Source organism: Adiantum capillus-veneris, chromosome 12 (genome assembly GCF_014529385.1).
Source record: "Adiantum capillus-veneris isolate H3 chromosome 12, ASM1452938v2, whole genome shotgun sequence".
In the NCBI taxonomy this organism is placed as follows: domain Eukaryota; kingdom Viridiplantae; phylum Streptophyta; class Polypodiopsida; order Polypodiales; family Pteridaceae; genus Adiantum; species Adiantum capillus-veneris.
This window is the reverse complement of record NC_140942.1, coordinates 79,984,489-80,010,965: the sequence shown is the minus strand read 5'-3', so window position 1 is coordinate 80,010,965 and position 26,477 is coordinate 79,984,489. Positions and strand designations below refer to the sequence as shown.

The 26,477-nt window shown below is 45.8% G+C and overlaps 1 protein-coding gene across 3 annotated transcripts in view; it reads left to right on the top strand.

Annotated features, from left to right (window-relative positions):
- The window catches only part of LOC147446012 (pleckstrin homology (PH) domain-containing protein), a 308,711-nt gene that overhangs the window by 34,328 nt on the left and 247,906 nt on the right, over positions 1–26,477 (top strand). For all 3 annotated transcript variants that reach the window (XM_086525329.1, XM_086525328.1, XM_086525327.1), the window contains exons 5-13: positions 67–161; positions 1,403–1,520; positions 1,595–1,696; positions 1,839–2,042; positions 2,125–2,285; positions 2,384–2,554; positions 2,638–2,727; positions 2,810–3,134; positions 3,217–3,321. In XM_086525329.1, coding sequence (XP_086381455.1) covers positions 67–161; positions 1,403–1,520; positions 1,595–1,696; positions 1,839–2,042; positions 2,125–2,285; positions 2,384–2,554; positions 2,638–2,727; positions 2,810–3,134; positions 3,217–3,321 — 1,371 coding nt within the window. The remainder of the gene's footprint in view (positions 1–66; positions 162–1,402; positions 1,521–1,594; positions 1,697–1,838; positions 2,043–2,124; positions 2,286–2,383; positions 2,555–2,637; positions 2,728–2,809; positions 3,135–3,216; positions 3,322–26,477) is intronic.

Genomic DNA, 26,477 nt, shown 5'->3' with positions numbered 1-26,477 from the left:
AGCTTGTTCAGGATACTGCTGCTTAGCAAAGTGCTTGTCTTATTCTATGTTCGATTATGAGTACAGAACAATTCGTGGCTTGGCTCCCTTATCAGCACCATTATTGGAAATCTGAAGCTCTCTATCACAAATATACATATCAGATATGAGGATTCAGAAAGGTATTCTTGTTTTAAAAAATTCATTAACTAGGTTTCTTGCTTTTTTTAGATGAAATCAAAGCAGCAAAGTATCTGCCAGGCTGACCAATCTTGTATTGCATTCACCTAATTAAGAATTATATAAACCTCGACTTTTGAGAACTCGTCCCAAGAACTGAACCTCCTCCATGAAGAACACACCCTTCTTGCCAGTGATCGTCAGGCGCTCTTTACTCAAAAGTATACGAATCAATCTTTGGATGTTTCTTGTGCTCGGCATCAATCTTAGGACACGCTGAAACAACTTTTGCACTTGCAAGGGAGTTGATGCTAGGGTTGAATATTTAAACAAGAGGTCAGTTCAAGGGCTGACCACTTGTGGAGGTATGGTGGTATGGACCAAGATGGGATATTCACGATGGTAATACTGGCCACTAGATCTTTTGCAAGAGTGATGTGGAGTTGTCAAGTGACAGTCCCTGAATGATTGTCTGAGGGGATTGCTAGGACTTTTTTGTGTATTTTTAAATCAACTTCTAATTTGGTGGGTTTTCTAAAGGTGAAGTAAATAAATTCTTGGTGGGTGTTAGTCGTGATTGCTAAAAGGTGAAGTAAATAAATACTAAAGGGGCACCAGTCTTTGGTGCCAATCTGGTGTCAATATTTTTTTCTCTTTCTTTCTTTCTTTCTTTTCTGTCTTTCAATCAAGATGCTGAAATCCTCGTACAGGTTACAAAAATAGTGCCAATAAGCTGCAGGGAAATCTAGAGTACATAATGTGATTTTATCATGCAATTAGACCACCCTTTGGTGTTTCCACAGGCTGGTTCCTGAGCCTAATACAGGAGATTCAACTGTGAGGCTTTACATGGGACCATGTCACAGAATTCCATATGAAAACTTGACCTGAAAGCTTGGGGGTTGATGTTGGTTGTCAGAATCCTCCAACTGAATATTTTGCACACACACACATATGAACATGTATGGCCAATAAGAAGTATTGGGAAAAGCAGACCTCTGCCCCCCAAAAAAAAAACAGATGCACTTTTTTGAGAGAGTTTTTTTTATTGGTAGTCTTACTTTTAACCAAATTACTGCTACATATGAAATGTATCACTCTAGAGACACTGAAAGACCTCATTCTTACATTTGTGAGCAGTTTTTGGTCACCATGACCAGTAACACGCCTTACATATTACTTTTTTTCCTTCACATGAAAGTTTAAGTTGAACCGCTTTGATTTTACCTGTGTCTGTTTTCAGCAATCTTGGGCATCCATTTGCTATTGGGTTGACATTGAAAAAGCTAGCTGCTGTCACAGTGGATGAAAATGGAAAAGAGACATTTATCTCGAGCGGGCCATTGGACCGGATCCAAAAGGTTTAAACTTTCTGGTGATCTGTTTTGTGAGGTTAAGTGAATTTTGATCCTTAGTGTAGTGTTGCTGTATTTAGGCAGGAGAGCTTGAAGGGTTGGCCTTATATTTGGATCCAGACACCAAGCTATGGAAACCAGCTAAGCCATGGGAGAACTTGTCACAAGAGGATTGGAGCAATGTATGCTTCCAATGATTTCATTTACGTTGTCAATGCATGTTGTGTGAAGCTGGAGTCTACAAGAGGCTGCTTATCATGTAGGTTAAAGATTTTTTAATTAAGGTGGATGACAAATGTACTGCTCTCTCTTCTTTTGGTGCAGATGTTTGAACCAGGTATAGAGGTGCAATCATGTGAATATGGTAGCTCTAATGGTGCTCCAATGCGGAAGTGCCATTACTTGCTACAGCCAGTTGGGGCTTCTGCAAGATACACAAAATCGGGAAGTGGAGATGCAAGGACTGCCGACAAAGAGCTTCAAAAGGCTGTTTTAAGATTTTATGATGTCACTTTGAGTTGCTCCCAGGTTTGTGCGCATTTAAGGTTTGGTAGCAGAAGAGAATGTTTGTAATTTCTTTACATTTCTAATTATGAGAGAGTATGGACAGGCTCAATATCGTGATGTTTTAAAACTGGGTGAAAACTTCAGCACTTTAAACAAGCGTATAAAATATTCTCAATATCGACCTTCAAGCACAGTCAAGGAAAATCCTCAAGCTTGGTGGAAGTATGCCTATACAGTGATTGCTGAACAACTCAGAAAGGGCAGGTGCGCTTAGTGTTTTGGTCGTCTTTTGGCTGAATTATGCTTGCCACACTTGAGAAGAAAAATAAGAATATAGGCTTAGCTTATTTAAATGGTTCCAGTGGACGAATGACTTGGGATCAAATTGTGCGCTTCACACGCTTGCGTAAAAAGTATCTCTCGTCGTATATCAACTGCCTTCAATCTAATCCTAATTCGGCAGTTTGCAATGACAACAAAGAAATACAGAAGCTTGAGCGAGACTTGGACGTTGATGTGGCAGTGCAATGGAGGTCAATTGCACAGTTTCAACTTTTGTTTTTGATATGATCTGTTTAGGGTGGTTTGATAATTTTGTTCCATCTTTCTGTCAAAGGATGTTAGCACATTCTTACGTTGATAAGAACAGGAAGGATGAAACCAGTAGAAAGCAACAGCCCAAGGGTGGCTGGTTGTCTTTTTTATGGTAAGTGCTTAATGAGAGCTGAAAATGTACTATTTTGATTGGTGCTACGAATTTACTCATCTTTAATGTGAGTGCTCGGTAGGGGCAATCAGTCTTCCGACGATTCCAATGAATCAAGAACCTTCAGTGAAGAAGATTGGAAGCAGCTCAATGAGGTTATTGGATACCAAGAGACCAGTGATAGCTCTATCCTTCCTGGACAAGATCCTCCAGACATGCTTCACACAGTTTTGGAGATTCACATGCAGCATAATGCAACAAAGCTAATGGATGATGATGCTGGCAATATTATTGAGCTTTCAGCCGAGGAATTACAATGCAATTCAAAACTTTATGGGGAGATGAAACTGTTCGATTTTAAATTAGGATCTTACAAGCTAACTTCACCTGAAGGCCTTTTGGCTGAGGTATAGCTTTAATTTGGTTTATTTTATGTAATTGTTTTGATTATTTGACGTTTGGGGTATCTCATTTGGACTGGCTTTACAGAGTGAATCTCAAACGAAGGCAATAGGTGGGGAATTTATTTTAAAACCTATCGATAAAAGCGTGGACTGGAGCCTTTCTGCACAGGCAGCCCCATGTTATATCACAGTAAGGTTTTGAAGTTTCAGTTAATTTATCTGATGATATTCATTCAAACACATCTAAATATAATCTTTGTTGGACAAGCAACAAATTTAGTAATTATGGTGGCACAGTATAGTTTTTTTTTCCTTTGATCTTTTTCACCCCCTTTTACTTAATGGGAAGAGGTGGAGTGGGTGGGTGTCTGACACTTTTATTACAACGCCTAGTCTCTTGGTGAAAATTTCAGAGCATAGTTTTTCCATGCGTCAACCATACGTTGAACTCGGACGGGTACGGAAGTATGGATCAGACTCCCCCAAGGATTCCATACGTCGGATTCCATACAGCATACTAAAAAAAATCTAATTAGAATACAGAGGAGCACAAAACTATAGAGTGCAGTGAAACACCATAGAAACTCTAGAATCTAGCTCAATCCTTCAATCATCATAAGACACACCAATGACCATCATACTAAGTCTCAAAGTAGTTAGTCTTTTTCTTAATCATTGGGTAACTCCGAAAAACCCAATCATACTTCAAACGCAATCAAACGGGTCCGATAGCATGGTTCCCTGATCGGACGAGTCTGGAAAATACTTTTTTCACGTGCACATCTAACCCTACAACCTAGGAAGTGTTCTGGCACCCTCTAGCACCCTTGTGAGCCCGTACGCAGGACGTGCATATCCAGTCACTTTAGAGTAGTTGCATACCCTTTGATTGCACATGAGCACAACCAGTGCGTGCTAGGTGTAGGCATTGGGGAGTGTTCCCATATAGCACCATTAGTACCAAGCCTAGGTTATAACTGCATATGAAGCAACTCTTATTAGTAGTTCATCAACTTATCATTGACATATTAGCATCATACTTGTAAAGTCGTGGGGGCTCAATCTGACCTTGCTAGATGCAATACTTTTGCCCTATATAAGTGACCCTAGGGTTCACTTCTCCAGGCATCAGTTAGTAACATCAGTATCTGCAGTACACGTACTAGCAGGAACCCTGCGTTTTCCAGCATGATCACCATCACCAGCAATATCCCTCATCAGTGTTTCCAAGCCTTTCCTTGCTAGATCCATCAGCACCCTAACAGATGTCCCAGCGTTAGTATTTTCCAGCCATTGTAGTTCCCAGCCTTCAGATCAGATTTCAGCCATAGTGTTTTTGCATCAGCCAATAAGCCTTGCAAATTTCAGCCCAAGCCCTAGCATTTTCAGTTTTCAGCCTTCAGCCTTGTAGATCCAAGCATCAATAGCAGGATCCTATCAGTATCCCAAGATCTAGACCCATTGTATCAGCATTTGTGCAATCTAAAGTAAATACTTCTCTAGCGATAGAGAGGGGTGCCACAAAGTGGTGATGTGGCATGACTTAAAGGAGAGAGGGCGGACACAAGGGGGCTAAACCAGAAGTTTTAGCAACTTACAGAACCTAGCCAAGCGGCCCAGAAGGGGGCTAGATCTAAAACCTTAACCCAGAAAGTTCTCCCAACTTATGGCACCTTGCCGAGGGGCCTAAAGTCTTGAAAACCAAGTAGAAACCCAAATTCAGCAAAAGGAACACTGCGCATCGATCATGATAAGAAAAATCAGTAATTTCAGCAATTAGCTATCAAAATTACACGAAGTGTACATGGTCCCTCCTGCAGCCAAGCCGGCTTTGATACCATGAAATGAACGTGTGGAGAGGATCTCCTGGCTACACGGACCGTCTATGGACACGCGTCCGGATGAACCATCTGACCATAGCCACCATCTGGCAGCTCCCTCGTGCCGGGGCCAGTGTTCAAGGACGTAGGCGTGCAGCTATAAGACCAAGCATCTGTTACCACCCCGCCTCACCTCCTCGAGGTGACCTCGCGCACTCCTAGCCTCACGGGCTAACCACTGGCACTCTGCTAGTGGGGGTCTATAGATACAAATGAGACCTTGGCCTCCCTTCCATAAAAGTGACCGGCCACACTGTGTCCTAGACCGACGCGTTCTTTGAGTGTCTTTACTGTGCCTAGGAGGTTGCAATTAATCTTGTTAATGGTCTCACACATTTCTTATTGATTTTTGATTGGCATCCTCTAGAGGGTCGTCCTTGTCATTTTGCTTCTTCATGTTTGAGAACTGCAATAGGAGAGGGATAGGGAGAAAGAGTTCTTGTGAGAGAGAGAGAGAGAGAGAGAGAGAGAGAGAAAGAGAGAGAGATTTTTAACGTCTATGTCAGGCCGAAATCGGCCTATGAGACAAATCAAATGTACATGGTGTGTATGTCATCCGTCTATCGAAAAGACAAATGAAACAAAACTGATACAAAACTGAACTGAATGTAGGTAGTGGAGTATCTGAGGAGGGATGGAGCTCTATCTCTAGGGGTATATGCATGTCTATATGCTCAAGGTAGTACAATCGTGAGAATGCATCAAGCTATCTAGCTCCATCCTGTACTAATGAGGGGATGTAATATGTGGTACATGGGCGGGTCTGGTGCCAAGGCTACCCGGATGAAAGCTGTCGGGTCGGCCCTCATCTGAGCCACTCGCTCCTCAGTGGCACGGCGCTCCCGGGCTCGGATCTCCTCGATCTGTCGGTGGTGGGAGCTCGCGCCCCTGTAGCCTGTGACTTGTGGTCGTCGTCTAGCTCGGTTCACCTCCGCCTGTGGGAGTGTCACTCCCCTCTGAGTGTCTGGTGAGGGAGGGGCGGAAATCCTCTGAAAGAAGTCTGTGAGCTGCGATTGTCTCCCCTCTGTCTGTGTGGCTGTGTGTGGCTGTAGTAGTGTGTCCCGATGGCTCTGTATCTCTAGTAAGAAACGTCCGAACTGTCTCTGATCTCGAGATTCCATGATCTCTCGGAGAGTGGGCTGTCCTCTGAATAAGGCCTCATACCTGCCTCTGATCGCAGTGTATGCTCCACATCTACATACAAAGTGCTCCTCACTCTCCACCTCCTCTGTGCAGGCTCTGCAGATTCGCTCCTCCCTGGGAACACCAGTATGTCTCCCGATCTCAATCTCTAACCTGTGTGAAGCCACTCTCAGCTGACCAATCGCCACCCGTGAGCTATGTGGCATATATGTGTCCATGTAGCGTGGTCTCTGTATGAACCCCCCAGACAATATGGTGAGAAACTGGTCTCTGTAATCTGACATCCTCGTCCCCAAGCCAGGTGCCTCCCAGACTCTCCTAGTGTATAGCTGCCACAGATCCTGTCTCAATACCAAGTTCCTCTCACTGCGAGAGAGGTGAACATATAGAGCGGACTCACATTGATTGGGTTGCTTGGGACACTGGCCCTGCTGCCTCTATGCGGTTGTTTCATGAGACACGTATGCTGGATGCAGATTTTGTGGTAGACCATTATGACATTGGTCGCGGGGTAACAGACAGATTGCTTGAGATTGACTCCGCCATTCCTTCACACTGGGACGCAGTCATGCGAGGCACGGTTCAGATGCCTCCACATTGTGGCTGGGAAGGCCTCTTTGCTCAGAGCACTCTCTTATTAGTTCGTTTTGACACCATGCTGTTCACAATTGAGACTGACTACTCTCCGGGGATGCATGCTAGATTGACATATGCTACCACCTCTCCGCACCTTCTCTACAGCGGCGCTCGATGGGAGGCCATACGATTAGTTGGCTCCCGCGGGAAGCGTCGTTTTGTTGACCCCCGTTTCACTTCCGTTGATGCTGCACTTTGGAGGCTTTGGGTGTGGGAGGGTCGTGCCCTATCTCAGCTTTATTGGGACCCAGGAGAGTGGCATTGGCCTCACCCTAACCCCACCGGTGCACATGTATCATTCTTTGAGTACACTGTCAGAATTGGAAGATTCGCATTGATGAGACAGCAACCAGAGCAGCCCACTCGTATGCGTTTCTGGTTACATTCAGGTCTCTCCCATGCCTATCTACAGCAGTTTTGGTCAGTCATCTGGGATTTACATGTGGCTCGCCGTATTTCTTTTTTCATGTGGATGATTGCACATGCAGGACTTCCAGTTGGGACTTGGCTAGCTTCTATGGGTCACGATCCGTTATGTACTCGCTGTCCTTTGCGACTCCCTGAGTCACCTGCACACTGTCTTTGGTCATGCTCGTCTTCTCATGTAGTGTGCTAGCAGTTTGCTCTTTACTTAGCAGAGCTGGAGTTCAGCATGGATTTCTCACTTGGGGATCTGTCTCCTTGTTGATGCCGATGCCCGGACCGCATCTTTTCTACAAGGGCTCAGACACAGATCCAGCTCTTATGCTTAACTCGACTGGTTATCGGCGAGGGACTTTGGCTATGTTACCACAGATTGCTTGGCAGGGGGATCCTCAGACGCGTGATGAAATCTTCTGAGTTATCACTAGCATTGCACTATGGAATGTTTGGAGAGCTCGTTGTCTTCACATTCTCAGTGTGGCTCCACAGCTCCTTCCGGATACCCTCATTGCCATTTGGCTGGACATCATTCACACCCTCATTTGGCAGTGGGATTCTTCCTCAGGTACATCTAGAGCAGTCGAGGCTCGTCGATTTGACTTCCTTCGGCGTTGGGCTCGATCTCCACTCTTCTTCACACTTACAGGTGGACAGATTACATGGCATTATGCACCTCCTCAGTGGTTTCTCCTCCACTCATCATATAGACCACCATGAGATTGTTGTAGTAGAGTTGTCACTATAGTGGCTATCACCCTTACATTCAGCTTGTACACCCCACGTGATAGGCTTTTTTTGGCATCCGCTGGGGATTATATTGTACTCAGTAATATACAACCCTGATTTTTCCAAAAAGAGAGAGAGAGAGAGAGAGAGAGAGAGAGAGAGAGAGAGAGAGAGAGAGAGAGAGAGAGAGAGAGAGAGAGAGAGAGAGAGAGAGAGAGAGAGAGAGAGAGAAATGAAATGAAATGAAATGTTATATTAACATCTTCAAAAGGCCAAAATGAGCTATGAGACCAATCAGTTACAAAATAGTGAATCTAATACCATGTCTGGGTACAAAAGAACTAGAAAAGAACTAGAAGTGGAACAAAATACTACTACTACTACTACAATCTAAAACTACGTGGGTGTAGCAGCTGATACAATAGGTACCCGGTAAACTGGATGTAACAGTGTGTGAAACAAAGATGGAAGAAATGGTGAGGATCCATCCTCATCTGCACTCTGGATGTCGAGAGAGTATGGCTCGAATCTTCTGTTGTAGTCTCCGTCGATGCTGTGTAGCTCCTCTCCTCAGTCGCGGTCGTCTGTATCTGTGTAGCTCCAATGCTCGGTCGATGAGAGTGCCAGTAGTGGTCGAATGAGTGTGGGACGAGCTCTGCAGTGGTGGCTGCTCCTCTGGCTGTCCCATATCTAGTGAAAAGAAATCTGTAATGTGTCTCTGGGACTGCCTCTCTCTAGCTCTCCCCAGTAAAGTGTCTCTATACCTGTGTAACTCAAGTAGATATAGTCCAAGACATCTCTGATCCTCATAACTCATGACCCTAGATAGAGGACCAAAACCCTCTCTGAATAAGCAGTGGAAACGCCCCCGTATCTCATAGAACACTGTGCAATGACATATGTAGTGCAACTCTGTCTCTGGCTCTCTCTGGCATAATCGGCATATCCTGCTGTCTGCTGGTATCCCTCTGAATCTACCGGTCTCAATCTCGAGCTGATGTGAGGATGTGCGTATCTGACCAATGGCACAACGCAAACCATGAGACATATGTGTGTCCATGTAGCTGGGTCGAATCACAAACCCATCTCCTGTGAGGTGGAGAAGATGCTCTCTATAGAAAGCCATCTTCGTGCTCAACTCCTGAGGCGGCTCTATCCATGTCCTCCTGGTGTCGAGTTGGATCAGGTCCTGACGAATGAGTCTAGTGATCTCCACCCGTGTAAGAGACAACGAGGGTGCCTGAAGAGAATACTGGAAAGGGGGCAACCTGTCCATGGTGAAGCCATGCGTCTGAAACCATGAAGTCATCTATGCATACCAGCATGAAGTGTCCCCCTGTAGAGCTAACTGTCTGGAAGACTCAAGGGCCAATCTAGCATATCTGTCTCTAGTAGTATCCCATAGGCTGTGCACAAAGGACACTGATCTGGTAAGCGCCTCAATCTCCATGGGGGGGGCAGCTAGCTCTGCTCGAATGATCGCGTGAGGTACGGAGGCCTTGGCTCTAATCAATCGGGAGATCATAGATACCAAGGGCCTCTCCATACGTCTCCAACCATCCTGGCCTACAGAAGGTCCCCATACCTGTACCCCATACATCATAGCTGAGGCTACTAAAGTATCAAAGAGCCATAACTTTGTCCGAGGTTCCTGGAACTGAACCTGCGAACACATCCTCTCCAAGCCTCCCAAGGCCGCATAAGCTCTGGTCAGTCTAGTCTTTGCTGCTCTCCCCAAAGAAAACCTCGGCCCAATGAAGACTATCCCAAGGTAAGTGTATGCATCTGTATACTCCACAATCTCTTGACCATACGTGAAGGTCGGTGCCGATCTCCTGATCCACTGCGGTGTGGTGTTAAACACCATGACCTTGGTTTTACCAAGGTTTACAGACAATCCACTATCCTCTGCAAAACTGTGTAATGCATCCAACTGTCGCTGCATACCCTCTGGTGAGTCAGAGATCAAGACAATATCATCAGCATATAACAACAATGGGATCCACGTCCCTGCCAGCTGGGCACCTCTATCACCCTCTCTGTCAATGTAATCAGACACCTCATCAACATACATACCAAATAGAGTAGGAGACAATGGGCAACCCTGTTTCACCCCGATAGTGGAGTGAACTAAGTCAGATATCCCCTCTGGGGTGCGTACATGTCCCATCACTGATCTGTATAAAGCCATAATCCCCCAAATCAACACTGTGGGCACCCCCATCTCCTGCAGTCTGCGCATCAGTCGAGCTCTCGGTACCATGTCAAATGCTTTGCGGAAATCCACAAAGCTACAATAAATCCGTCTCCCATGTGACCTGCCCTCCTCAATGATAGCTCTGAGTGTCAGAATATGGTCAAGAGTGGAGAAACCCCTCCTGAAACCTGCCTGTCCCTTTGCCCGTACACCCTCACCCTCTGCCCAGTTACTCAACTGCTGCTCAATAATGGATGCATACAATCGTGCCAGTGTTTGTCCAACCATAATAGTGCGGTAATTTCCAGGCTCTGTAGGATCACCTGCCTTGAATATAGGCACAATAGTAGACAACCTCCAAGTCTCAGGTAATCCCTCACACATGGCACGATTGAACAACACTGCAAGAACCTCCATCAGCATATCCCTAGCATGTATAAAGTGCTCCGCTACTAGACCGTCATGATCGTAAGCCCTCCTGGTCCTCATCCTGTCAATGGCTCTCTTTACCATCTCAGTGGTAAAGAAGGTGCTCGTAGGTGGACATGGCTCTGTAGGATCTGGAAGGGGATCCTGCCCAGGAACCGTATATAACGATGTCGCATACTGGCCCCACACATCAGGAGAAGTAATCACTGGGGGAGGGGAGTGCTCATGGAAGAGTCGCCATGCCTCGCCTGAGTCTCTACTCAAGAACAACTGATACAAGTCTCGCTCCATCTGGGCCAGGTAAGCTCGTTTCTTCTTTCGCACAAGGCGCCGGAAAGCAATCCGCGACTGTCTGTAGGTGATGACTCCTAAATGAAGATCCCTCTGAAGCTGGGCTCTCATCTCTCTGCACTCCTCATCATACCAACTATTCTGGGGCATGCTCCCAGAATGTCGCCTCCGATCCGGTTGAGTGTGTGGGTATGCCTCTGATGCTGCATCATGTAGTGTCTCAGTCAATAAAGTAGTGCACTCCTCTACTGAGAGGCCTGGAGCAACTGTGCATAGACGATCCCAGATCGCCTCTGTATAAACCGAGTCAGTCTCTGGTGTAAATGTATAACGGGTGTGTGTCCTGCCTCCTGATTTCTGGGCTGTACTAAACTGAAAAGATACGGACAGTGTCAAGAGAGCATGATCCACTGCTACGCCCACTGGTCTGGCTCCCACCGTGAAATCCTGAATACAAGGAATAAAGCTCGGCTGTGTCATAACATAGTCCACTGTACTGGCCCCATGTCTGTGTGGAAAGCATGTGAAGCCTGCTGCTCCAGGAAACCGCTGTAAGCTATTAAGTATGGCTAGCCCATGTGTAGTCGTCATCTCCGTGAGGTATCTCCCATACTCAGTCTGCTCTCTGTCATGTGAGCATCTGTCAAACCCCAGCTCACCCACATCCAACTCTCTAAGCATCTCATCTGAGGTGTCGTAGAAGACTGTCTGACAGTTGCCCGTTCGAGCATTGAAGTCTCCTAGGAGGATGATATCACCATCCCTAGAAAACTCCCATATATCATCATCTAGAATTGAGAAAGGTGACTGCCCTCTGGATACAGCATATACTGACGTACTGGGGGGGAAGTAACATATAGCAATATATAGAAATCGACCTGTGTCAGCTCTCAGCCTCACCCACATGTATCTAGCCTGATCATCTCTCCGTACAATATGTAGTAGTGGCTGTAGCTCCTCCCTAAACAACACCGCTACTCCTCCTGAACCTCTACTCCCATGCTCAGATCTCGTGACTGTTCTGTGGGCTGTCTCCCATTTGTATCCCACCACATGTGGCAACAGTTGGCCAGGGGCCTGGTGAGTCTCTGAAAAGAAAACAATGTCCTTGTCTCTGAAACTGTCCTCAAAGGCACCAACATCCAACCTCATAGACCCATTACAATTCCAAGTCGCCATCCTCAATGTGGTCCCATAGGTCTCGCACCGTCATGTAGAGCGCCGCTCTACAATCACCACCCGACCATCTCTGTAAAAGGCCATCTTCCCCTTCTCCCTTGCCGCTTGAATCTCGGGCATTACTTCTCTCATATGCGCAAGTTGTGAGAGAGTGAGGTCATCGCCTAAGAAAATACCTGTCTTCTTGAGAGTAGGTCTCTTCCTCAAGAATTCCTTCTTCTCTTCCAATGAAGGGAAGCGTAGTATGAGAGCTCTTTCCTTTGAAGATTCTCCGGGGCCCTCACTCTTCTTGCCCACTCTCCATGCCTTTGTGTGTGAAGGCTTCTCCACCCCCATCATTGATGTGAGGCTTGTGACCTCTTTTTCCACATTGTTTATGTCCTTGAGGCCGGTTACCCTCACATGTAGAGCCCGCACCCTCCTTCTTTGTTCCTCTTCGAGGGTCATGTTGATAAGAGTGGGTGTACAAGGAGCTTCCTTACCTTTCCCTTTCTTGGCAACCTCAATCCATTTTTCGGCCTCCTCTACTTTCTTTTGCGTTTCGGATATGACCGCGGCCCATGACTTCTTCTCCTCATTGATGTTGTCAATTTCTTCCCTCAAAGAGGGCTGAAATTCCCCCTCTTCAAGCCCATTTTTTGACCGTGTTTCCAACACTTCTTTGTGGAGGTCCAAAATGCTATTCTCCAACGTGGCGATCTTGTTGAGAAGATGATCCTTCTCGTCCTTCCACCTCTTCTCCTTTTCTTCATTTTCTCGGAGGAAAACGGTCTTCGCGTTCCTCCAATCTTCCATCTCTTTTCTCCATGCTTTCATTTCCAATTCAATGATGGAAATTCGTTTGGAGTGAAGCATATATTTGAGTTTGCTTGTTGCCATAGGTGAGGTTGGGGATGACATGAGAGAGAGAGAGAGAGAGAGAGAGAGAGAGAGAGAGAGAGAGAGAGAGAGAGAGAGAGAGAGAGAAATGAAATGAAATGAAATGTTATATTAATGTCTTCAAAAGGCCAAAAATGACCCTTGAGACCAATCTGTTACAAAATGGTGAATCTAATACCATGTTTGGGTACAAAAGAACTAGATACTACTACTAGAATCCATCCTCATGTGCACTCTGGATATCGAGAGAGTATGGCTCGAATCCTCTGCTGTAGTCTCCTTCGATGCTATGTAGCTCCTCTCCTCAATCGTGGCCGTCTGGATCTCCGTAGCTCCATTGCTCGGTCGATGAGAGTGCCGGTAGTGGCCGAATGAGTGTGGGCCGAGCTCTGCAATGATGAATGCTCCTCTGGCTGTCCCATATCTAGTGGAAAAAAATCTATAATCTGTTCTGGGACTGTCTCTCTCTATCTCTTCCAAGTAAAGTGTCTCTATATCTGTGTAACTCAAGTAGATATATCCCAAGACATCTCTGATCCTCGTAACTCATGACCCTAGAGAAAGGACCGAAACCCTCTCTAAGTAAGCAATGGAAACGGCCTTGTATCTCATAGTACACTGTACAATGACATATGTAATGTAGCTCTGTCTCTGGCTCTAACTGGCATAAGCGGCATATCCTGTTGTCTGTTGGTATCCCTCTAAATCTACCAGTCTCAATCTCTAGCTGATGTGAGGATGTGCGTATCTGACGAATGGCACACTGCAAACCATGAGACATATGTGTCTCTATGTAGCTGGGTCGATTCACAAACCCATCTCTTGTGAGGTGGAGAAGATGCTCTATAGAAAGCCATCTTCGTGCCCAACTCCTGTGGCGGCTCTATCCATGTCCTCTTGGTATCCAGCTGGATCAGGTCCTGACGAATGAGTCTAGTAATCTCCACCCGTGTAAGAGACATCGAGGGTGCTCGAAGAGAGTACTGGAAAGGGGGCAGCCTGTCCATGGTGAAACCATGCATTTGAAACCACGATATCATCTGTGCATACCAGCATCAAGTGTCCCCCTGAAGAGCTAACTGTCTGGAAGACTCAAGGGCCAGTCTAGCATATCTATCTCTAGTAGCATCCCACGAGCTGTGCACAAAGGAGACTGATCTGGTAAGCGCCTCAATCTCCATAGGAGGGCCAGCTAGCTCTGCTCGAATGATAGCGTAGGGTACGGAGGCCTTGGCTTTGATCAGTCGAGAGATCATAGATACCAAGGGCCTCTCCATACGTCTCCAACCATCCTGGCCCCATGTCTGCACCCGATACTACATAGCTGAGGCTACTAAGGTATCAAAGAGCCATAACTTTGTCCGAGGTTCCTGGAACTGAACCTGCGAACACATCCTCTCCAAGCCTCCCAAGGCCGCAAAAGCTCTAGTGAGTCTAGTCTCTGCTGCTCTCGCCAAAGAAAATCTCGGCCCAGTGAAGACAACCCCAAGGTAAGTGTATGCATCTGTATACTCTACAATCTCTTGACCATATGTGAAAGTCGGTGCTGATCTCCTGATCCATTGTGCTGTGGTGTTAAACACCAGAACCTTGGTTTTACCAAGGTTTATAGACAATCCACTATCCTCTGCAAATTTGTGTAATGCATCCAACTGTCGCTGCATACCCTCTGGTGAGTCAGCGATCAACACAATATCATTAGCATATAACAACAATGGGATCCACGTCCCTGCCAGCTGGGCACCTCGATCACCCTCTCTGTCAATGTAATGAGACACCTCATCAACATACATACCAAATACAGTAGGAGACAATGGGAAACCCTGTTTCACTTGAATGGAGTGAACTAAATCAAATATCCCCTCCGGAGTGCGTACATGTCCCATCACTGATCTGTATAGAGCCATAATCCTGCAAATCAACACTATGGGCACCCCCATCTCCTGCAGTCTGCGCATCAATCGAGCTCTCAATACCATGTCAAATGCTTTGCGGAAATCCACAAAGCTACAATAAATCCGTCTCTCATGTGACTTGCCCTCCTAAATGATGGCTTTGAGTGTTAGAATATGATCAAGAGTGGAGAAACCCCTCTTGAAACCGGCCTGGCCATTTGCTCGTACACCCTCACCCTCTGACCATTACTCAACTGTTGCTGAAGAATGGATGCATACAACCGTGCCAACGTGTGCCCAACCATAATAGTGTGGTAATTCCTAGGCTCTGTAGGATCACCTGCTTTGAAGATGGGCACAATAGTAGACAATCTCCAAGTCCCAGGTAACCCCACACACATGGCACGATTGAACAACGCTGCAAGAACCTCTACCAACATATCTCTAGCATGTGTAAAGTGCTTTGCTACTAGACCATCATGATCTTATGCCTTGCTGGTCCTCATCCTATCAATGGCTCTATTTACCCGTGGTAAAGAAGGTGCTGGTAGGTGGGCATGGCTCTGTAGGATCTGGAAGGGGGTCTTGTTCAGGAACCGTATATAACCAGGAGGCATAATGTCCCCACACATAAGGAGAAGTAATCATTGGGGGAGGGGAGTGCTCATGAAAGAATCGCCATGCCTCTCCTGAGTCTACTCAAGAACAATTGATACAAGTGTCGCTCCATCTGGGCCAAGTAATCTCGTTTCTTCCATCGCATAAGGCGTCGGGAAGCAATCCGAGATTGTCTGTAAGTGATGACTCCTAAAAGAAGATCTCTCTGAAGCTGGGCTCTCATCTCTCTGCACTCCTCATCATACCAACTATTCTGGGGCATGCTCCCAGAATATCGCCTCCGACCCGGATGAGTGTATGGGTATGCCTTTGATGCTGCACCATGCAGTGTCTCAGTTAGTAAAGTGGTGCACTCCTCCACTTAGAGGCCAGGACCAGCTGTGCCTAGACGGTTATAGAGCTCCTCTGCATAAACTGAGTGAGTCTCTGGTATAAATGTATAACGGGTATGTGACCTACCTCCTGATGTCTGGGTTGTTCTATACTGAAATGAAACAGAAAATGTCAAAAGTGCATGATCCACTGCTACGTCCACTGGTCTAGCTCCCACTATGAAATCCTGAATACAAGGAATAAAGCTCGGCTGTGCCATAACATAGTCCATTGTATTGGCCGCGTGTTTGTGTGGAAAGCATGTGAAACTGGTTGCTCCAAGAAATCGCTGTAAGCCATCAAGTATGGCTAACCCATGTGCAGTCGTCATCTCCGTGAGGTATCTCCCATAATCCGTCTGCTCTCTGTCATGTGAGAATTTGTCAAGCCCCAACTCACCCACATCCAGCTCTCTAAGCATCTCATTGAAGTGTCGTAGAAGACTGTTTGAGAGTTACCTGTTCGGGCATTGAAGTCTCCTAGGAGGATGATATCACCATCCTTAGAAAACTCCCATATATCATCATCTAGTATAGAGAAAGGCGACTGTCTTCTGGATGCAGTATATACTGATGTACGGGGGGGGGGGGGGGGGGGAGTAACATATGGCAATGTATAGAAATCGGCGTGTGTCAGCTCTCAGCCTCACCCACATGTATCTAGCATGATCATCTCTCCGTACAATATGTAGTAGTGTTTGTAACTCCTCCCTAAATAGCACTGCTACTCCTCCTGAACCTCTACTCCCATGCTCAGATCTCGCGACTGTCCTGTGGGCTGTCTCCCATCTGTATCCCACCGCATGTGGCATAAGCTGTTCAGGGGCCTAATGCACCTCTGAGAAGAAAACAATGTCCCTGTCTCTGAAACTGTCCTGGAAGGCACCAATGTCCAACCTCATAGATCCATTACAATTCCAAGTAGCCATCTTCAGTGTGGTCCCATAGGTCTCACACCGTCATGTAGAGCGTCGCTCTACAATCACCACCCGACCATCTCTGTAAAAGGCCATCTTTCCCTTCTCCCTTGATGCCGTAATCTCTTGCATTACCTCTCTCATATGCGCAAGCTGTGAGAGAGTGAGATCATCACCGAGAAAAATACCTGTCTTCTTGAGAGTAGGCCTTTTTCTCAAGAATTCCTTCTTCCCTTCCAAGGAGGGGAAGTGTAGTATGAGAGCTCTCCCTTTCGAAGATTCTCCTGGGCCATCACTCTTCTTGCCCATTCTCCGTGCCTTTATGTGTGAAGGCTTGTCCACCCCCATCATGGATGTGAGGCTTGTGACCTCTTTTTCCACATTGTTTATGTCCTTGAGGCCGGTTACCCTCACATGTAGAGCCCGCATCCTCCTCCTTTGTTCCTCCTCGAGGGTCATGCTAATAAGAGTGGGTGTACAAGGAGCTTCCTTACCTTTCCCTTTCTTGGCAACCTCAATCCATTTTTCGGCCTCCTCTACTTTCTTTTGTGTTGCGGAGATGAGTGCGGCCCATGACTTCTTCTCCTCACCTTCCTTGATAACCCGTATTTCTTCTCTCATGATATTCAATTCTTCCATCATGGATGGCTGAATTTCGCCTTCTTCGAGTTGCCCATTTTTTGCTTGTACATTTCGGATAATGAAAGCTTGGATGACCACTTTCTCCTTCAGCGAAGTGATCCTCCTACACATGCCATCTCTTGCTTTGGTCCATCTTTGAAGAATAGTGCTCCTCTCCTTCCTCCACTCTTCGACTTCCTCTCTCCATTCTCTCATTTCCTTCTCTATTGCCGACATCCTTTTTCCCGTCCGCATGAAAGAGGCTTTGTGGGCTGCCGGCGAGGGATGCGTCTTCTTACACGTGGGGGTAACCGTTGCACTTCTTCGACGCTTCCCATGATTGAGAGAGAGAGAAGAAGAAGAAGAAGAAGAGAGTCTAAAAAAAAGAAGAAGTAAGAAACCCTAAAAAATAGCAAGAAACGCTTGTGAAACATTAAAAAACAGCAAAACACAAATTTGAAACCCTAAAAAACAACAAAAAATAGAGGCAAAACCCTAAAAAATAGCAAAAAAACAGTTTCGAAAACCTGAAACAGCAAAGAAGAAGTGGCAAAACCCTAAAAACAGTGAGAGACCCATGTGAGAGAGAAATGAAATGAAATGTTATATTAACGTCTTCAAAAGGCCAGAATGACCTATGAGACCAATGTGTTACAAAATGATGAATCTAATACGATGTCTGCGTACAATAGAACTAGATACTAGTACTAGAATTCATCCTCATCTGCACTTTGGATATCGAGAGAGTATGACTCGAATCCTCTGCTATAGTCTCCGTCGATGCTGTGTAGTCCCTCTCCTCAATCGTGGCCGTCTGGATCTCCGTAGCTCTAGTACTCGGTCGATGAGAGTGCCGGTAGTGGCTGAATGAGTGAGGGCCAAGCTCTGCAATGATGACTGCTCCTCTGGCTGTCCCATATCTAGAAATCTGTAATCTGTCTCTGGGACTGTTTCTCTCTTTCCCCAGTAAAGTGTTAGAGAGAGAGAGAGAAATGAAATGAAATGAAATGTTATATTAACGTCTTCAAAAGGCCATAATGACCTATGAGACCCGAAAGTTACAAAGTGGTGGATCTGATACAAAGTCAGAGTAACAAATAACCTAACAACAGTACAAAACAAAACAAAGATATATACTATGGGGTCCTAAGTTGATCGATGTGAACCAAGCAAAAGACTAAGCAAAAAAAGGGTGGCTTGTTGGGATAGCTAAATCACAAGAGATCTAGCATCGGTCGTTGGCGAATCTCATCAATTTCCTCCATGGTCAGTAGTCTGACCGGGCGTCGTGCATGCCTGGCCAGCGTGCTCCGAATTTTCTGTCGTAGCCTCCGTCGATGCTGTGTAGTTCTTCGCAGTCGCGGCCGCCTGGATTTCCCCAGTTCAATCGCTCGGTCAATCAATGTGCCTTTGGTGTGAGACGAGGGGGAGCTCTGCTGTGGGAGTGGCTCTTGCGGCTGTCCCGTGTCTGCTCTGAAGAAGTCTGTGATCCATCGTTGAGACTGGCTAGCCTCGCCATTCATCAGGCTATCTTTGTGTCTGCGCAGCTCGAGCAAGAACAAACCCAGACATCTCTGATCTTCGTATCCCATGACTCTTGAGAGTGGTCCAAAACCTTCTCTGAACAAGCAATGGAAGCGGCCTCGTATCTCCTAGTAGACGGGGCAGCGGCATGTATAGTGTAGCTCTGTCTCAGGTTCCATGTTACACAAGGGGCATGTCCTGTCCTCTGCTGTATCTCCCAGTCTCAATCCGCAACTGGTGAGAAGATGTGCGTAACTGGCCAATAGCACATCGTATCCCATGAGACAAGTGGGTATCCATGTATCTGGGTCTCGCCACAAAACCATCTTCCGTAAGCTGGAGAAGGTGGTCTTTGTAGAAAGCCATCTTCGTGCCCAATTCTTGTGCTGGTTGTATCCATGTCCTTCTGGTGTCTAGCTAGGTCAGGTCTTGGCGTATGAGCTTGGTGATCTCTGATTGTGTAAGGGTGAGAGATGGTGCATCCAATGAGTAATGGAATGGTGGCAGCCGGTCTATGCTGAACCCATGTGCCTGAAACCATGATGTCATCTCCCCATACCAGCATGTTGTATCTCCTTGTATGGCTAACTGTCGAGAGGATTCAAGTGCTATGCGAGCATATCTGTCTCTAGGAAGTTCCCATGTGCGGTTTATGAAGGAGACTGATCTGGTGAGCGCCTCCACCACAAGTGGGGGGGCCGCTAGCTCTGCTCGAATAATGGCCCGTGGTACTGATGCCTTGGCTCTAATGAGCCGCGAGATCATAGAGACGAGAGGTTTCTCCATGTTCCCCCATCGGTCTGAGCGACCCGTCCTCCCGTGGTGATCCAGTGAAGGTCCCCATATCTCGGTTCCATAGAGCAATGCTGAAGCGACCAAGGTGTTAGAGAGCCAGAGCTTCGTTCGGGGCTACTGAAACTGAAACTGCGAACACATCCTCTCCAATCTACCCAATGTTGCCTGAGCTCTAGTAAGTCTGGTTTCTGCTGCTTTTCTGAGTGAGAATGTAGGTCCGCTAAAAACCACTCCAAGGTAAGTGTAAGCGTCTGTGTACTCCACTGTCTCCTGGCCGTATGTGAGTGTAGGTGTTGACCTCCTGATCCATTGTGGGGTGGTATTAAACACCATAACCTTGGTTTTACCCAGGTTGACAGACAAACCACTTTCGTGGGCAAACGTATGCAGAGCATCCAATTGACGTTGCATTCCCTCTGGGGGTTCGGAGATCAACACTATGTCATCAACATATAACAAAAGTGGAATCCATGTCCCTGCCAACTGAGCACCTTTATCCCCATCGCTGTCAATGTAGTCAGAAATCTCATCCACATACATACCGAAAAGAGTGGGAGAGAGCGGGCAGCCTTGCTTCACCCCAATAGTGGAGTGAACCGGTGTAGAAAGTCCCTTCGGGGTGGGTACATGCCCTACTACTGATCTGTACAATGCCATGATCCCCCAAATGAGTTCTGTGGGTACTCCCATTTCCTGTAATCTTCGCATCAGTCTAGCTCTGGGTACCGTGTTGAAAGCTTTGCGGAAGTCCACAAAGCTACAATAGATCCGTCTCCCATGAGATCTGCCTTCCTCGATGATGGCCCTGAGTGTTAGGATGTGGTCGAGAGTAGAGAAGCGTCTCCTGAATCCTGCTCGCCCAGTTGCACGTATTCCTTCCCTCTCTTCCCATCTACTCAGTTGTTGCTCAAGAATGGATGCATACAACCGTGCCAGTGTGTGCCATATCATAATAGTGCGATAATTCCCACGCTCCATGGGGTCTCCTGATTTGAAGATAGGTACGATTGTAGATAGGCTCCAAGTGTCCGGTAGGCCCTCACACATGGCACGGTTAAACATAACTGCTAGAAGCTCTGCTAGTAGGTCTTTGGCATGCATGAAATGCTCAGCTACTAGGCCCTCATGATCATATGCTCTCCCAGTCTTCATCCTATCAATGGATTTCTTCACCATCTCGGCAGTGAAAAAGACACATGTATGTGGGCATGGGTCGGGGGGTTGGGGAAGGGCGGTTGTCCAGGTACTGTGTACAAAGATGATGCGTACTGACCCGAGGTCTCTGTGGAGGAAATAGCAGGGTGGGGGGGACTGCTCATGAAAAAGCCGCCACTCTTCACGCGAGTCTTCACGAGAGAGAGAGAGAGAGAGAGAGAGAGAGAGAGAGAGAGAGAGAGAGAGAGAGAGAGAGAGAGAGAGAGAGATGAAATGAAATGAAATGTTATATTAACGTCTTCAAAAGGCCAAAATGACCTATGAGACCAAAACGCTACAATTGGTGAATCTGATACCATGTCTGAGTACGAAAATTACAAAGTTACAAAGTTACCAAGTTACAGAGAACTAACAGTAAAACACTAAGGAGAAAGGAAAGGAAATAAGGGGGAGGGAAGGGGGGGTTTGTGGGTTTAGATTGTTGGGTTAAAGGCCCAAATGGCCCCCTTTTAATGTATATTTTAAAGGTACTAACCTTTGGCCTAGTTCACATTGAACTTGGCCACTAACTTATTAAATTGGTCCTTATACAATAATAAAGGGATAGTGAGTTTTTACAAACTCACTCACTTATCCCCTTGAGAAACTTATGTGCCCTCTCTCTTCTGCTAGCGCCTCCTCTCCTGCTGGTCTTCGCCTCCCTTCTCTGCACACACTGCACTTCCTTGCGTGCTCTTTCACTTGCACACACCGCCGCGCGTTCATCAACTGGTATCAGAGCCGGATTAGGGTTTGCCCACAAACCTGCAAACGCTGAATTTCAGCCAAGAAGGTCAACTTTCTCGCGAGATTTTGTAATTTTGTTGCCAAAGGACTCGTCTCCGGACACCGAGAGCTCCCCGCAACCCAAATTGACCTAAAACAGGCTGAAATTAGGTCAAAAACAGGAAATTACAGGTTATGACAGTGAAAATACAGGTTTTGCAAATGATGTATTAAGGTGTGGGAATACTTTTGCTAAGTCCCCGCTACCCGAAAACCGTGAAATTGCCGAAAAACAAGCCCTAAAACAGGTGTTTTAAGCAAATTTCAGATTTACGCAGGTTTTTGCAAGTGTTTTTATGGTGCGATTACATTGGGGAAAGTGCAAATTGATGCAATCTACGCACGTTTGACAAATTGTCTATGTATTAACATTTGTGGCTCAATTTCATGCAATTTTGATGCTACAAATTGGGGCTCTTGTGCTTACATGATTCTAAAGGCTGTGTATTAGCCTTATGTATGTCTTCTGAGGCTAAAAACAACTAAATTTGTTCTTTTCGAGTACAAATTCACTCGCTGAAATTTCCTGCGCATAAATTTCAGAAATTGAATTTTGTGCCCAAATCGACCTATTTTGCCCCAAATTGCTCCTGTGACCATTTGGAGCTGTAGTGCACATCTCTGTGAGGCTAGACTCCGATTTTTGCGCATTTTGCCCAAAAATTCAGCGTATTATCCCTCTTATTTTGTGCAACTATTGCCTCATCTTCTTCGGATGTGAAGAACCTCTTCGAGATTAGGAGGTTCGATGATACAGGTTGATCTTTGGAAAGACAGGATTCAGGGAATGCTATTTCTTAAGGATTGCGAAGGGGCACTTGAACAGGTGAAGCCACAGAATATGACGGATGAAACATGGGTTAGCATGAACAGGAAGGCCGTTACATACATTAAAATGGCCATGACCGATGAGACCGTCATTGATGTGAAAGGTCTCACGACTGCTTTTGATGTGTGGGAGAAGTTAAAGGGAATGTATGAAAATACAACGCCTGTCAACCAGGTGCACTTGATGCGAAAGCTTATTGGCATGCAACTAGATGAGTGCAAGAGCGCGGCAGAGCACTTGTCTTGTTCGCAGGTACTTTGTCGCAGTTACAAGATTCTGGCTTGCCCCCTTTTGATGATAAGCTGAAAGCTATCTTCTTGCTTATGACCTTACCTGAGTCATGGGAAACTTTGGTGGTTTCGTTGTCCAATAACCCCAATTTGACCTTTGATGGTATTAGGGGTTCTATCTTGAATGAAGAAATCTGGAGGAAAGCAAGTGGAAAGGGAAGCAGCTCTGCCAACATGGTTAGAGGCAGGACAGACAAGAAGAATGCTTATGCACAAAGGAGTAAGAGTAAGAGTAAAGAAAGGGGAAATGCAAGCAAAGGCAAGGGTGATGTGACTTGCTATCAATGTGGCAGGAAAGGTCACAAGAAACCCGATTGCAGGTACTATAAAGCTGAGTTAGAAAGGAAAAAGAATGGCGGAGACAAAAAGAAAGAGAAGGAAGTCAAGGCAGATGCATAGGATAGCTCAAAGGACAAAGAGAAGGCTAATGTGGCTTCTAGTGTCGTGATTGAGGAGTTGTCAGATGTAGAGGACATCTTGTGTGCCACTTTGTCAGATGATGATGCTTATGAATTTGATGCCTCTCTTAATGTTCATTCAGAGGACATGCAGATCACCAACAGTGATCTTATTGATGCTTTGTTGACTGTCAATGATGCATTGTCCCAGACTTGGATTGTTGATTCCGGTGCTTCATTTCATGTGACTCCTATCAAGGAGTGTTTGTGTACTTTTGATGCGGGCAAGCGTGGCCATGTATACCTTGGAAACAATCATGCATGTTCCATTGAGGGTATTGGCACTGTACATCTCTCCATAGATGGCACAAATGAGCTTGTCTCGCTTGATGTTCGATATGTGCCGGGAATCAAGAAGAGTCTGCTTTCTGTTGGTCCGATGGATATGCATGGTTACAGCATCTTGTTTGAGAGAGAGTCATGGAAAATGACCAAAGGCTCAAGGCTAATTGTAAAGGGCACAAAGAAAGGGACACTTTAGTGCATGCATGGAAAGGCCGTGTTGGGCAAGTTTATTGCATTGGCTAAAATTAACTCTCACATGGAGTTGTGGCACAAGAGGCTTGGCCATATGAGCCAAAAGGGCCTTTCTAAGCTTTGTACTTTGAACAAGCTTGATGCTAAAGACACAAAGCTTGACTTTTGTAATGAGTGTCAATATGGCAAGCAAGTAAAGCGTTCTTATTACTCTGGTGTCTCTCGTAAATCTTGTGTGCTTGATCTTGTGCATTCTGATGTATGTAGCATGCCTGCTAAGTCTATGGGAGGTGCATGTTATTTTGTCTCCTTTGTTGATGATCATTCTAGGAAAATTTGGGTTTATTTCCTTAAGTCTTAAGGATGAAGCCTTTGCTGCGTTTAAGAGATTTCATGCATTTGTGACCACCCAAACTGGTAGAAAGCTAAAATGCTTGCGTATAGACAATAGGGGGAGTTCACAAGTGCTGAATTTAACAAGTTTTGTGAAAATTTGGGCATTAAGAGGGAGCTTACTGTGCCATACAACCCCTCTTCTAATGGTGTGGCTGAAAGATTTAATAGGACACTTTGTGAGAGGGTGAGATGCATGCTGTCCAGAGCTAATCTCTCTCATGGATTTTGGGGAGAAGCTTTGAAAACTGTAGTGCATATATGCAATCGATCCCCTCACATGTCTTTGAAAGGTGACATCCCTGAAGAGGTTTGGTCTGGCAAGCCTGCTTCATATGATCACTTACGCATTTTTGGTTGCGAAGCTTTTGTGCATGTTAGACCTGAGTTGAGGAGTAAACTAGATGCGAAGTCCATTAAAGGCCTCTTCATGGGATATGGTGAAGAAGGAGAAATTGGTTACAGGATTTGGTTACCTCAGCTCAAAAGGTACGCAGCCGGGATGTTGTTTTTAATGAGGCAAGGCTGCTTCAAAACAATTGTGTGTCAAAGCATGACCATAAAAGGGTGAAATTCCAGCATGACCAGCCACCTGTTAGGCCTATTTTTGACCCTCAGGATGCACCACAAATGGCTGAAAATGTAGATGATCCAGTGGTGTTTGAGCCAGATGATGTTGGATAGCAAATCGAGGCTCCTGAAGGGCATTTGCAGCCAAGAAACAATGCTGAAAATGGTGCTGAAAATGAATAATAGCAGCCCATTGTTGATGATTTTGTCGTCCCACCTGATGTAAACCCAGTGCCGGATAATGTGGATCATTGGGTGAGGCGGTCTACTCGTCAAAGACGGCCTGTGAGTCGATATGACCCCTCTTTGCATTACATTATGTTGACAGATGAGGGAGAGCCTCTTACGTATAAAGAGGCAAAGAAATGTGAGCACATCGACAAGTGGGAGCTTGCTATGCAGGAAGAGATTAAAGCTTTGCATGTTAATCATACTTGGATTTGGTTGAATTGCCCAAAGGAAGGAAGGCTATTCCTAACAAATGGGTGTATAAAATCAAAACTGTTGATGCAAAACCCAAGTATAAGGCAAGGCTTGTTGCAAAGGGATATGTTCAAACCAAGGGCGTAGACTTTCAGGAAGTGTTCTCTCGTGTTGTGAAGATGACCACTTTGCGTGTACCAAATGGATGTACATACCGCTTTCTTGCATGGTGATGTGGAAGAAGAGCCTTACATGAAGCAACCCGAGGGTTTTGTTATCCCTGGCAAGGAACATTTGGTATGTATGCTCAATAGAAGCTTGTATGGGCTGAAACAATCATGTAGACAGTGGTACAAGAAGTTTGATCGCTTCATGCTTAAACATGGTTACAAAAGAAGCCATGCAGACCATTGTTTGTATACCAAACGTGATGAGGATGGCAGCCCTATCATTCTTGTGCTCTATGTAGACGATATGCTGATAGCTGCAAAGAAAAGAAGCATTGTTGATGCTCTTAAAGGGCAGCTGAACATATACTTGGAGTGCGTGTTACACGGCAAAGAGACAAGCGCCTATTGTATTTGTCGCAAGAAAAGTACATTGAAAAGGTGCTGGACAGATTTAACATGGCTGAAGCAAAGCCTCTTGGTGTGCCATTACAGCCATATGTCAAAATCTGCAAGGATGATTGTCCCAAGTGAAAGGAAGAAACCAATGACATGAAAAGTGTGCCTTATGCTTCAGCTTGTTGTTCACACTCTTACATCCTACGCATTAGTCTGGCCCTTGGTACTGTATCAAAAGCTTTTCGAAAATCCACAAAGCAACAATACATCCTTCTCCCGTTTGCTCTTCCTTCCTCAATAATGGCTGTGAGCGTAAGAATATGATCTAAAGTGGAATAACCCCTTCTGAATCCAGCTTGTCCTGTTGCCCTTATGCCCTTATTCCCTGCCCATCTACTCAATTTTTGTTCAAGAATGGATGCGTACAGTCGGGTCAAAGTGTGACCTACCATAATGGCACGGTAGTTCTCGGGTATCATAGGATCCCCTGACTTGAAAATAGGTACGATAGTAGATAATTTGCAAGATTCAGGGAATCCTTCACACATGACCCGATTAAACAGACGAGCAAGGACTTCTGAAAGTAGATCCCTGGCATGGATCAGATGTTCTGCTACTAAACCCTCATGATCATATGCTCTTCTTGTCTTCATCTTATCAATGGATTTTTCCACCATTTCCGTAGTAAAGAAAGTACTAGTAGCAGGGCATGGCTCTAGCGGATCTGGCAATAGAGGTTGTCCAGATACCATATATAATGATGTTACATATTGACCCCAGATCTCAGGAGAAGTGATCGTCGGATGCGGTGAGTGCTCGCGAAATAAGCGCCAGGC